A 14,716-nucleotide genomic window follows, 5' to 3' on the forward strand; every position below is an offset into this window, starting at 1 on the left:
GTGGGGAAATCAACTCAGCATCTCAGATGTCTGCACACAAATGCAAGTAGCATGGGGAATAAACAGAAGGAACTGGAATTATTAATAGATAAGCAAATCATGACTTACTTGGTATCACAGTGACTTGGTGGGATAAATCTTCTGACTGGAATAGAGGGGTATACCTTGCTCAGGAAGGACGGGGGAGAGGGTAGGGAGGAGGTTTTACATCAAGAAAATATACATTTGTTCTGAGGTCAAGAGGGAAGTGAGTTGCAGACCAGTTGAAAGTTTCCAAGAGCAGATAAAAAGGGAAAGAAACAGGAGTGATGCCATGGCTGGGGTCTAGTACAGACCATTGAACCAGCAGGAGAATGTGAATCAGTCATTTTAGAATAAACAATAGAAATTTCAAAAACACAAGGCCTGATAGTAATTGGGGACTTTAACTACCTAGACATCTGTTGGAAAACTAATAAGGCAAAACACAAAATGTCCAATAAGTTCTTGAAATGTATCGTGTATGATTTCTTGTTTCAGCAAGTGGAGGGCATAATAAGAGGGGCAGCCATTTTAGATCTGATTCTAACAGAGAGGAATTGGTTGCAAACCTCAAGATTAAAGACAATATAGGTGAAATTATCATAACTGATAGATTTGATTAATTTAAGGAAAGGAAGGAGTGAGAGCAGCAGAATAAGGACAGTGGACTTAAAAAATCTGCTTTTTGGAAAACAGAGAACTGGTAGGTAAGATCCCATGTGAAAAAAAAATCTGAGGGAAAATGAGTGCACGAGACCTGGTAGTTTCTCAGAGACAATAGTATTAAAGGTACCATGCCAAACGATTTCTATGTGAAAGAAATATAGCAAGAATAGTCAGAGGCCAATATGGAGCTCTTTAATTACATGAAAATTGTAAAGGAATCCTACAAAAAGTGGAAACATTAACAAATTGCATGAGTACAAAAGAATAGAGCAAATATTGGGACAAAAGCAGAAAGGCTAAAGCACAAAGTGAGTTATATCTAGCAAGGGTCATAAAAGGTAATAAGAAAGGCTCTATAAATACATTAGGAGCAAGAGAAAGATGAAGGGAAGTGTAGGTGGGGAAGGAGAATAATAACTGCTAACATCAAGGAGATTGAACTATTTAATGCCTATTTTGCTTCAGTCTTTAATACAAAGGTAAATTGTGACCAGATACTTAACACAATTAGTATTAAGAAGGGGGGAAGGAACGTGAGCCAAAATAGGAAATGAACAGATTAAAGAATATTTAGATGTATTCAAGTCATCCAGGCCTGATGAAATTCATCCTAGCGTACTTAAGGAGCTAGCTAAAGCAATCTTGGAACCAATACAGATTATCTTTGGGAACTCATGGAGGATGGGTGAGAGCACAGAGGAATAAAGAAGGGCAAACACAGAACCTCGCTTTAAAAAGGAGAACAATGGGGAATTATAGACTAGTCTGCCTAACTTTGATACCTGGTAAGACACTGGAACAAATATTAAACAAGTTAGATATGTTCAAGTTGGCAGGGCCTGATGAAGTTCACCCCAGGGTTTTTAAAGAACTAGCTGAAGAAATCTGGGAAACATCAGCGATTTATCTTTGAGAGCTCATGGAGGGTGAGTGATGTTCCAGAGGACTAAGAAAGAGCAAATACAGTACCTCTCTTTAAAAATGAGAACAAAGAGGACCTGAAAAAGTATATCCCAGTCAGCCTAACTTTGATACCTGGAAAGATACTGGAAGACATTAAACAATCAATTTGTCATCACCTAGCGGATAATAATGTAATAAATAATAGCCAACATGAATTTCTCAGGAACAAATCATACCACCCCAACTTAATTTCCTTCTATGACAATGTTTCTGGCCTGGTAGATGAAGGGGAAGCTGTAGATGTGATATATCTTGATTTTAGTAAGGCTTTTGACAGTCCCACATGACAGTCTCATAAGCAAACTGGGGAAATGTGGTTTAGAAGAAATTAATATAAAGTGGGTGCAAAACTAGTTGAAAGACCTAACTAAAAGAATAGTTATCAATGGTTCGCTGTTAAATTCAGGGGATGTATACAGTACTGTCCTGCAAGGGAGTGGTCTTAGACTGATACTATTCAATGTTTTCATTAATTAGTTGGATAATTGAGTGGAGAGTATTATAAAATTTGTGGATGACACCAAGTTAGAAGGGGTTGCAAGAATTTTGGAGGACAGGATTAGAATTCAAAATGACCCTGACAACTTGGAGAATTGGTCTGAAATCATCAAGATGAAATTCAATAAAGACAAGTGCAAAGTACTACACTTAGAAAGGAATAATGAAATGCATAACTACAAAATAAGGAAAAAGCCAGCGAGGTGATACTACTACTGAAATGGATCTGGGGGTTATAGTGAATCACACATTGAATATGAGCCAACAATGTGAAGCAGTTGCAAAAAAAAAAAAATGGGGGGGCCTAATATTCTGGGATGTATTAACAGCAGCGTCATACATAAGGCACAAGAGGGAATTGTCCCACTGTATTCAGCTCTGGTGAGGCTTCAGCTAGAGTAATGTGTCCAGTTCTGGGCATCACACTTTAAGATGTGAACAAATTGGAGAGAATCCAGAGAAGAGCAACAAAAATTATAAAAGGTTAAGAAAACATGAACTATGAGGAAAGGTTAAAAAAACTGAGCATGTGTAGTCTTAAGAAAAGATGACTGAGGAAGGACCTCATAACAGTCTTCAAATGTACTAAGGCCTGTTTTTAAGAGGGTGGTGATCAATTGTTCTCTATGTCCACTGAAGGTAGGACAAGAAATCACCAACTTAATCTGAAGCAAGGGAGATATAAATTAGTTATTAGGAAAAGCTTTTTAGCTATAAGGTAATTAATCACTGGAATAGGCTTCTCAGGGAGATTATGGAATCCCCATCATTATCTAACCTGTTCTTAAAAACTTCCAGACACCAGCCAAAAATGGTCTACATATACTTGGTCCTTAGTCTGCGCAGGGAGCTGAACTAATTTACATCTTGAGGACTCTGATGGGGTGTGTTCCCCTCACTTGCCATGAATGGGGTTAATGCAGACCAGTGAGACCAATTAACCTATTAGGCTGCAAGCTGGGGTATAGTTAGGCTGAGAGGAAAACCCTATTTAGGGGAAGCTCATGTCTGCAGGAACAAGCAGGGCCTCTATAAAGCCAGGGAGCAGGGAAGTAGTCGGCAGTCATTGCCTGGGGAAAGGGAGGTGTGTTTGGGGCTACAGAATTTATTCTCCAGTTACTCCCTGGGAGAAGGCAGTTGAAGCTGGCAAATCCCCCTGAGGGCAGGAGGCGGAAGTGTAGGAAGGGCTCAGGGAAAACACAGGTTTAGGTGAAGACTTTACCTGCTGCTTAGAAGGTCCCCGGCTACAACCCGGAGTAGAGGCGGGAACCCAGGTGGGCCTGGGTTCCCCTACCAGCCACTAGGAAAGTGGCACCATCAGAGCAGTGAATGAGAAGACTTCCTGAGACAATTTGTAAGGAAAGACTCTGATAACCTGGAAGGGGAGGACTACAGTAACCTGGCCAGAGGGCCAAGCCACAAAGACAGAGCACCCTGAATCACAGACAGAGAGCAAGAGAGAGAGAGAGCAGGGCATGCAGCGAGCAGTGGAAGTGGGCGTTGGACCTGGAAAAAGCTGATCCCCAGAGTGGCTAGGAGGAGGAGGCCCCTAGCAGTGAGTAGACCCCGTGACAAGGACCCTGCCAGCCATACATTTATTATCCTGATTCTATGTTTATTCAAAACAACTGCATGCTCATACGTGATGCTATCTATTAATGGAACTGGTCAGAAAAAGAGGTGGTTTTTTACTGGTGAAAAATTTCAATGAAAATCCGAAACATTTTGATTCAGAAATGTCACTGCAGTGGCTCACGGCCGTTGTCACTTGGGTGCCTCATGCTTCCATTCTCTTCTATGGGCTGTGCTCCCTGGTCAGACTATATCTCCTGTGATTGCCTCCCCTCTTGGAGAGGGGAGACAACACCACCTGGCTGTTGTGCGTCATGGGCAATGTTTTCTAGCCAAGGAGCCTGGCCCTTTGTAGGTGAATGGGGATAGTAGGCAACCAAACAACTCCTCCCACGAGGGAGTACATCCAAATAAAAATATTTGGACTTTTTCCAACAAAATGATATTTTGTTGATGAAAAATTTTAAATTTCACAAAACAAAGTTCATTTAGTCAAAAATTCAATTTTTCATGAGGTAAAATTTTTAATCCATGTTAGTTCTGAAGGGTGCGATCAGATTCTTTTCTGGCTCATTTAACCGCCTAAAAACTAAGGTTCTGAAGAGTGGTTCTGTGGTTCCCCTCCCCGTGCTGCAATGTTCCATTCCAAATAAAATATACCCTGTCAAGGTTTCTTCCCCACTCTGAACTCTAGGGTACAGATGTGGGGCCTGCATGAAAGACCCCCTAAGCTTATTCTTACCAGCTTAGGTTAAAAGCTGCCATCACCAAAGTGTTACACAAAGAACAGGAAAAGTGCCCACTTGAAAACGTCTTCCCCCAAAAATATCCCCCCAAGCACTATACCCCCTTTCCTGGGGAAGGCTTGATAAAAATCCTCACCAATTTGCATAGGTGAACACAGACCCAAACCCTTGGATCTTAAGAACAATGAACAGCAATCAGGTTCTGAAAAGAAGAATTTTAATTAAAGAAAAAGTAAAAGAATCACCTCTGTAAAATCAGGATGGTAAATACCTTACAGGGTAATCAGATTCAAAACATAGAGAATCCCTCTAGGCAAAACCTTAAGTTACAAAAAGACACAAAAATAGGAATATAGATTCCAACTTATTTTATCAGCCATTTAAACAAAAGAGAATCTAACGCACATCTAACTAGATTACTTACTAACTCTTTACAGGAGTTCTGACCTGCATTCCTGCTCTGGTCCCGGCAAAAGCAGCACACAGACAGAGAGAAACCTTTGTTTCCCCCCACCCCCCACGCCGTTTTGAAAGTATCTTGTCTCCTCATTTGTCATTTTGGTCAGGTGCCAGCAAGGTTATCTTAGCTTCTTAACCCTTTACAGGTGAAAGGGCTTTTCCTCTGGCCAGGCGGGATTTAAAGGTATTTACCCTTCCCTTTATATTTATGACATACCCCATTTGCAAAATCACTTTGTGTGTGCATCTGTGCAAGTAAACTCAACTGCTCAGATTCTGAGCAACAGAACACCAAATTGAGCAGCATTTGCCCAGCAAAATTTGCCTGTTGAATATGTATTTCCTATTCTTAGGGAGTTTTTGTTTTTCGGTTTCCTTTGTGTAATAAGGAGATTTCAAAACTGAATTCTCTGCTATGTATGAAACATCTCTAAAATTGACACACCTTTGTTGATAGATCTGGTAAATGTGTAATGCCAAACTAAAGACAATATTCTTCAGGAACAGGAAACTAAAATTAAATGACTTTCCAACAGCTAAGAACAAAAGAGGCTTCTCACATGAACCTGACCCCGGGAGAATTTTCCAATCACAGATTAATTCACCTGATAAAACTGCTCATTGTCAGTGTCTTTTCCGGAAGTTTAATTAACAATATCTTGATGGTTATCACAGCATCCTGACCTCTTAAGGATTAGTATTTCTCTGGAGTAGAACTTGTTATGGTTGAGAGCATCAAGGGCAAAAGAACCAATTTTCCCTGCTGTTGTCTCTCTTTGGTGCCTCAAACAACTAGTGCTTCACAGTGTAGTGGGATTACTAGCCCCAGACTCTTTCATTGAAAACTGTTTACAAGGGATGTAGAATAAAGATGCCTCTGTCATGTCCCCTGTGTAAATAGATAATGTAATGCACCTGTGTCCTAGAGAAGACCATTTTTATATACTATCTTAATTGTTGTCATAGGTCTGGATTGGACAAGTATTCATGAAAGCAGACACAGGATTATGGTAAATACTCAATTCTGCTTTCCAATAATGGGAGAACAGATTACAAAAGCAAAATAGGGATCATTGTACCTGGGAGGAGAGGGAGGGAACAGATTGTGCATACGTAAAATATAAAGCTCGAGATGACTACTCTTCTTTAAGCTGAAATCTGCACTGAGATCACTGTCATCCCAGCTGCTACAAAGTTAAATAAATTAATGTAAATCTGAAGGCAGAAATGTAATGGAGATAATGGTGATCTAATATGCAATTGCATTACATTTGACAGGAAAAGTTATAAGTGATTTCTTCCACAGTGATAAGCACAGTTAATGTTAATTAATTAAATGAAATTTTAAAAATTGGCACATTGCTTATTTTACCTGAATTGTGACTAACCTGTCAGGCATTCATTGTATCTTTTAAAACAAAGAAATCTGTAGTATGGATAAAATATAATAAGACAGTTGCCAGCTGTTTGGCAAATATAGATTATAGCCAGCTACATGTTAAAATAAAATATCCCTAGGGACTTCCAGCTTTTAAAAAACAGATGTAGCAGTGCTTACATTGTGAGAATCAAAAAGCCATTAATAACTTCCTTGAATCAAGTATCTCAGCTGCTCAAGCTCAGTTCTTCTTGTAAGAAACAAACAGATAAGTATAACAGGTTTTTTACATTTTTATATTACCTTTATATGGTTTTTAGTGTTTTATAAAACCTCTAGGTATAGAAGCTTAAAGATTATTTCCCCTGCACTGACTTTCAGAGGACTAAAATCGAAGGATTAAAAAAATTTATACCAGAGGCAGTGTTAAATGGTACTTTTACCTACCAGTAAGTCCTCATCAAGAAAAAAAGCATATCCAAGGCTATCATAACTCCTTGATGCAGTCTCAGGTTGCATAATATGTTCACACAATGCCACAGTATCATATGCTGACAGCAGTAAATCACAACGCACATTGTATTGATTTCCATCACTAGCTGACACCATTGATGTATGTATGTCTTCATTAATATTCTTTTACTGCCAGAGGCTATTTAAACAGAAAGCTGGAAAATGTAATACTGTATGTGGATCATTAGCTTCTAGTTACTAGCCTAATGCCCTACTATGGCAAATGAAGCATAAAAATAGCCCACAGTCACTGCCACCTGCTTCCCAGCCACTGTCCAGTGGTTAATATTTGCACTCCTATCACACAGCTGCTCTTCTACTCAATAGCAGATCCATGTTCAATTCCTTGGAAACCCCAATTAAATGTCATTTATCATGGCTAAAGTCAGTGCCTTATGAGCTTTTTTCTAAATGGAAAAAACAGATGTGTATTTTCTCTCAATACTATTTAAATATTTCCATAAAGTGACGGTCTGCTTTTGCAATGAAGATGTATGTGATGAATCGGGACACAGAAGGCACACTAACATAAGGAAGTAACACTAATAATTGTATATGGATGTTAATGTCACACAAACACACTTGTTGGTAATGAATTATCTTGGCATCTGATACGAGCAAGGATTCTCTTTCTCTTTTCATTCTGGGAAATCATTACTTAGTCGAATTTAATCGTGGCCCAACAATATGCTGCTTCTGTAAAAGAGCTCCCATACGATCTGTTCTCCAATATGCCTTACTGTTAGACGTACCAAGTTCATAACAATATTTTCAACAGGCAAGATCTCCTGCATTTCCTGAATATAAACTGGAGAACATGGGGTGGGGTGGGGTGTGAACCTCACTGTTCAGTCCTTTCATGTGCCATCTGAGTGAACTGTGTGCTCTGAATAACATTCTGATCCTGTGATTGCTCAGTGTCAGAACACTGTGCCAGTGCACTGGATTCATAGCTTTGATCAGTGCAATCAGTGTTGCCTCATTTTTCATTTGGAACAAAGCTTTCTCCCCGGGCACCCTGGATCTCTTTTGGGCCTGTGTTAAAGGTCCTGCCACCAGGGGATGTCAATATTTTATGTCCGTTATTTAAGACATTTTCTTTTCGTGCCCTCCAGCAAGCACCCTTGCCTCACCGCCGAGATCCAGACATGGAATATGATTACACTGGTTAGGTCCTTCCTGGACTTCGCTTTTAACAGAGTGCTCTCTCTCTCTCTCTCTCTCTCTGTGATATGGGATAGGATGCAGAGAAAAAATTTCTAGACACAATTAATGGTTGCTTCTTGGACCAGCTAATCCTGGAACCCACAATGAGAGAGGCAATTCTTGATTTAGTTCTAAGTAGCACACAGGATCTTGTCCAAGTCGTGAATATAGCTGAACTGCTCAGTAACAGTAAACATAATGTAATTAAATTTAATATTCTTGTGCGAGAGGAAATACCAGAGATACCGAGGTTGCCTTTATAGTAAATCTAAAGTATCTCTGTTGCATATTTATGGTTTAATTTGGTCTCCCAGTTTGGCACGGTAACTCTGCACAGTTCAGATGAACATTCCATGTCATTTTTTGTAAAGTATTTGCTAATAGAACTGGTCAAAAATGCAATTTTTTTTGGTCAGGAATTTCCAAAATATTTTTCTTTAATAAAATCCTGTAAAAATGTTTCAGTTTTCAATGAAAAAACAAGAACCAAAGAAGTTTTGGTCTTCAAAAACCACTTTGGGGGGGGGGGGGGTTGGGGGTTCAAAAACTAAAAAAGGATAATCAAATCAACCCCTCTGAAAGTTTTACTGAATATTTTTGTTTTTTGTTGAAAAGCTGAAAAATTTCAACCAAAATGAAAATTTTGCACAAAGTTTTTTGTTTTGTTCAAAAAGCCATTCCACATCAAAGAAAATGTTTTGGCCAAATCTATTTATGAATTTTGCAGAGAAAACTTTTGAAAATGCTCCCTTCTTGGAATTTTTCTTGCAGTTCTTTGGGTTCCTCTAGCTTAAGTCAGCAGCCCCACAGTTCCCTACTTAAACACACACTGAAAGCATACAGAGATAAAATCTGATCATTTAGGACAAATTTGAATAAGTTAAACACATGGAGTTTTTCCTTTTTTATGATAACCTATATGGACAGTGCCAAGTTTGGTTGACAGAAATCCTCAGATCCATCAGCTACTTTTATTCTTGAACGTACCCAGATTCACCAGCTGTGCTCTGAATGTTCCCCTATCGACTCAGGTTGCTTTCTGGGCAGAGATGAGACTCTACGAGATGTTGAGAGAGCCTGGGGTGGGAGACCTGCCTGAAGGGCTCCTCAGAACACTACTTGGGCTCTCCAAGGCACCACACGGTCAACTGGGTATCATATGCTAACATACTACTAATAGCTAAGGTAGATTTTGACCAAATACCAGGGCAGAGCTTTTTGTAACAGAAGACTCTGGGTTTTATACCTGCCATTGCTGTGAAGTTGCGAGTGGATATGATGATGGTGAGCAACACAGTGACAAATGCAAGGTCCTAACTGGCCATGGATTTGTAACAATAGTTATTGCTGTTATACTGTACTGTATTGTTTGTATCTCAAATTATGGCACTTCCCCCTTTCCCTGTTGTTTATTAGGAGATAAAAGCTACTTTCTCCAAAACAAAATTTCAAATTAAGACCACAAAAGATACGGAATACCAATTAAATTGCTTCTTTGTTATTGTTCATGCTAGTCATGTATCATTACTGGATACCCACTGTAAAGTACTGGATATATAGGCAGGGGGCTGCTTTCAGGAAGTACTATCTGGGAGGATCCACAAGGATTAGCACACACAGGCAGTCTATGCTACACCATTAATTTTAGTACATATTTGTCTACACTAAGTCAAAGCGAAAGCAACTAGATGGATTATCCTGTATAAGGATGCTATTCTTACCACATGTCAAGGCAGGTGGAGTATTCTGTTGAGCCCAAAAGGACATCTGGGGGTCTGTACCACAGGGTAACCACTTCATTAGAGTATGTGTGGCTGGGGACTGATTTGGCTCTTGCAAGACCTGTAGAATATACATAATAAAAAAGCAATAAGCATAAAGAGAACAAAGAAGTGTACAGTTAAGATCTTAAAGGCAGTGTGTGTCATATGAACCTGGATGTGTGTTGCATGCAAGACTGCTTTTTGTTTCTTCTGGCCTAGGAGTAAGTTAATTAGTGAAGGAACATAAGATCTATCATTTAGTTCATAGCTAAACAGATTTGTTATTTTGAAAGAACAATAAGACAAGTCTTTGATAACTATAACGACTGAAGTAGCTTAAATTTTTATTTATATTTTCATAGATATAAAAATATGGTGTGGGAATAATCTCATCATCTGGAATTTTATCTTTAGCATTTATTTAGCATTCTGAAAACACAGTATTCAAAAGTATATCAGATAAATCCCTAAAGGTCAATTATTCAAAGTGAGGAAGAACAAACCCAGCATGACAACACAACTCTAGATAACAGGTGGATTCTTACAGGGAATTAATGACTCCTGTGACAGGTTTAGCTTATATTCACATACGGAAAAAATACATTGAAAAAAATATTTGAATTTTCAAGCATATATTTTGGTATTCCTGTGACAAACAAAAAAAAAGGGGGTTGCCATTTCCTACACCATTCATCTTTCAACTCATCACTTTTCAGCACTGATAACCTTTCAATTTAATAGGAGTACTTGTGGCACCTTAGAGACTAACCAATTTATTTGAGCATGAGCTTTCGTGAGCTACAGCTCACTTCATCGGATGCATACCGTGGAAACTGCAGAAGACATTATATACACACACACACACACCATGAAACAATACCCCCTCCCACCCCACTGTCCTGCTGGTAATAGCTTATCTAAAGTGATCATCAAGTTGGGCCATGATTTAACTGGGAATTGGTCCTGCTTCGAGCAGGGGGTTGGACTAGATGACCTTCTGGGGTCCCTTCCAACCCTGATATTCTATGATTCTATGATTCTTGTAAGCTTCTTTTTTATGTTTAAGATCCGCTAGGATTTCACCATTAAGCCAAGCTGGTTGCCTGCCATATTTACTATTCTTTCGACTCATCGGGATGGTTTGTCCCTGTAACCTCAACAGGGATTCCTTGAAATATAGCCAGCTCTCCTGGACTCCTTTCCCCTTCAAGTTAGTCCCCCAGGGGATCCTGGCCATCCGTTCCCTGAGGGAGTCGAAGTCTGCTTTCCTGAAGTCCAGGGTCCGTATCCTGCTGCTTACCTTTCTTCCCTGCGTCAGGATCCTGAACTCAACCAACTCATAGAATCATAGAATATCAGGGTTGGAAGGGACCCCAGAAGGTCATCTAGTCCAACCCCCTGCTCAAAGCAGGACCAATTCCCAGTTAAATCATCCCAGCCAGGGCTTTGTCAAGCCTGACCTTAAAAACCTCTAAGGAAGGAGATTCTACCACCTCCCTAGGTAACGCATTCCAGTGTTTCACCACCCTCTAGTGAAAAAGTTTTTCCTAATATCCAATCTAAACCTCCCCCACTGCAACTTGAGACCATTACTCCTCGTTCTGTCATCTGCTGCCATTGAGAACAGTCTAGAGCCATCCTCTTTGGAACCCCCTTTCAGATAGTTGAAAGCAGCTATCAAATCCCCCCCCATTCTTCTCTTCTGCAGGCTAAACAAGCCCAGCTCCCTCAGCCTCTCCTCATAACTCATGTGTTCCAGTCCCCTAATCATTTTTGTTGCCCTTCGCTGGACTCTCTCCAATTTATCCACATCCTTCTTGAAGTGTGGGGCCCAAAACTGGACACAGTACTCCAGATGAGGCCTCACCAATGTCGAATAGAGGGGAACGATCACATCCCTCGATCTGCTCGCTATGCCCCTACTTATACATCCCAAAATGCCATTGGCCTTCTTGGCAACAAGGGCACACTGCTGACTCATATCCAGCTTCTCATCCACTGTCACCCCTAGGTCCTTTTCCGCAGAACTGCTGCCTAGCCATTCGGTCCCTAGTCTGTAGCTGTGCATTGGGTTCTTCCGTCCTAAGTGCAGGACCCTGCACTTATCCTTATTGAACCTCATCAGATTTCTTTTGGCCCAATCCTCCAATTTGTCTAGGTCCTTCTGTATCCTATCCCTGCCCTCCAGTGTATCAACCACTCCTCCCAGTTTAGTATCATCCGCAAATTTGCTGAGAGTGCAATCCACACCATCCTCCAGATCATTTATGAAGATATTGAACAAAACTGGCCCCAGGACCGACCCTTGGGGCACTCCACTTGATACCGGCTGCCAACTAGACATGGAGCCATTGATCACTACCCGTTGAGCCCGACAATCTAGCCAGCTTTCTACCCGCCTTGTAGTGCATTCATCCAGCCCATACTTCCTTAACTTGCTGACAAGAATACTGTGGGAGACCGTGTCAAAAGCTTTGCTAAAGTCAAGAAACAATACATCCACTGCTTTCCCTTCATCCACAGAACCAGTAATCTCATCATAAAAGGCGATTAGATTAGTCAGGCATGACCTTCCCTTGGTGAATCCATGCTGGCTGTTCCTGATCACTTTCCTCTCATGCAAGTGCTTCAGGATTGATTCTTTGAGGACCTGCTCCATGATTTTTCCAGGGACTGAAGTGAGGCTGACTGGCCTGCAGTTTCCAGGATCCTCCTTCTTCCCTTTTTTAAAGATTGGCACTACATTAGCCTTTTTCCAGTCATCCGGGACTTCCCCGGTTCGCCACGAGTTTTCAAAGATAATGGCCAATGGCTCTGCAATCACAGCCGCCAATTCCTTCAGCACTCTCGGATGCAACTCGTCCGGCCCCATGGACTTGTGCACGCCCAACTCATGGTCACTGCCTCCCAGATTCCCATCCACTTTTGCTTCCCCCACTAATTCTACCCGGTTTGTGAGCAGCAGGTCAAGAAAAGCGCCCCCCCTAGTTGGCTCCTCTAGCACTTGCGCCAGGAAATTGTCCCCTACGCTTTCCAAAAACTTCCTGGATTGTCTATGCACCGCTGTATTGCTCTCCCAGCAGATATCAGGAAAATTAAAGTCACCCATGAGAATCAGGGCATTGTAGGGAGAGTGGTCACTTTGGATAAGCTATTACCAGCAGGAAAGTGAGTTTGTGTGTGGGGGTGGGGTGGGGGGGTGGAGGGTGAGAAAACCTGGTTTTGTGCTGGAAATGGCCCAACTTAATGATCACTTTAGATAAGCTATTACCAGCAGGAGAGTGAGTTTGTGTGTGTATGGCGGTGGAGGGGTGAGAGAACCTGGATTTGTGCTGGAAATGGCCCACCTTGATTATCATACACATTGTGAAGAGCGTGGTCACTTTGGATGGGCTATTACCAGCAGGAGAGTGAGTTTGTGGGGGGGAGTGGGGTGGAGGGTGAGAAAACCTGGATTTGTGCTGGAAATGGCCCAACTTGATGATCACTTTAGATAAGCTATTACCAGCAGGACAGTGGGGTGGGAGGAGGTATTGTTTCATGGTCTCTGTGTGTATATAATGTCTACTGCAGTTTCCACGGTATGCATCTGATGAAGTGAGCTGTAGCTTACGAAAGCTCATGCTCAAATAAATTGGTTAGTCTCTAAGGTGCCACAAGTACTCCTTTTCTTTTTGCAAAGACAGACTAACACGGCTGTTACTCTGAAACCTTTCAATTTAATGGAATTATTATTTTTATTATTATAAAAAATAAAAGCAAGGAAAATCCAGTGCAAACAGCACTACAGTGGGAATTTTCCAGAGCTGCCTCACCTCCCAGAGTCAAATTTTAAAACAGTAGAAGCCCACATCCATTTACAAAGAATACTCAAAAGTGTAGATCCACAGTTGCATCCATAATTACTAACATTGTGCATATAAATCAGGAAATTGCATGTTTAAAAAGCTTTATTCCCCAACTCCCAGAAGATGAGCATTATAGAGTAAAGGAACTCAGTTCCTGGAAGGTCTGGGAGCAGGAAAGACTTTCCTCTCGAATGAAACCTTCCAATCCACAATCTATTGAAAGAGTAGCATTTACTATGGCCATTCTTAAACCTTGCCAATTCCCTGAGATAGCTAAATAATATTACCTTAGCAATTGCCACTCTATTAAAATATAGGGGCATCCAAGGCATACTGCTAGTACTAAGGTAACTATAATTTATCTAAGGTAAAACTTGCAGATTTTTAGGAATGATCACTGTATGCTCACAGAGAACTTCTTCTAATCCTTCCCACAAGCAAGGGACCATGATTCAGGCACATGGGCATTTTCAAGTCTAGGATAAATGCTTGCACCACAAGGAGGTAGAATTTCTCTGCACAGTCCACTCCTGATTGCTTTTCTACAGTCATGTTCTGGTATTCTAAAAGCTGCTGTCCTCACAACCCCTGAAGTTGGGAGATACTGAGCACATGCAAGTAATGGGAACCAGGAGTGTACACTGTTGGATTTTCACCTGCTGAAAGAAGGGATGTTAACTTCCTTCCACAAGACAATGAAACTACTAAAACAGAAGGTCACTATCAGTTCTGCTACCTCACTGAAATCTTTAAAGAGAGCCAAAACACATTCATTTAGTGAAAGATTACAAACTGCAAGAGAAATCTACAATATGAGAGTTCACATGTAAGTGAGGATCAGAATCTTCTCTGGAGCAGCAATAAATATTTTTAAAAACAAAAATAAAAATTAAGGACTGCATGCCTGAAGTTGAAGCAAAGCACATTTACACTTTTATACTTAATACACTGGAGAAGTGATTTAAGAACAATTAATCCCAGTGAATATATTACCATAGTAACGCTGGCAAATTCTGTGCAAAGACTGGGTTATCTACTGATTATACAGATTAGACATGTGTGGGAGGATAGTCTAACTAGCAC

General features: G+C 40.7%; 1 protein-coding gene across 5 annotated transcripts in view; it reads right to left on the reverse strand.

The window, feature by feature from the left end:
• Positions 1-14,716, reverse strand: part of CDK14 (cyclin dependent kinase 14) — a 501,539-nt gene that overhangs the window by 191,532 nt on the left and 295,291 nt on the right. For all 5 annotated transcript variants that reach the window (XM_073334004.1, XM_073334008.1, XM_073334007.1 and 2 more), the window contains one exon: positions 9,744-9,864. In XM_073334004.1, the coding sequence (XP_073190105.1) occupies positions 9,744-9,864 (121 nt within the window). The remainder of the gene's footprint in view (positions 1-9,743; positions 9,865-14,716) is intronic.

Source organism: Lepidochelys kempii, chromosome 2 (assembly GCF_965140265.1).
Source record: "Lepidochelys kempii isolate rLepKem1 chromosome 2, rLepKem1.hap2, whole genome shotgun sequence".
Classification (NCBI taxonomy): Eukaryota; Metazoa; Chordata; order Testudines; family Cheloniidae; genus Lepidochelys; species Lepidochelys kempii.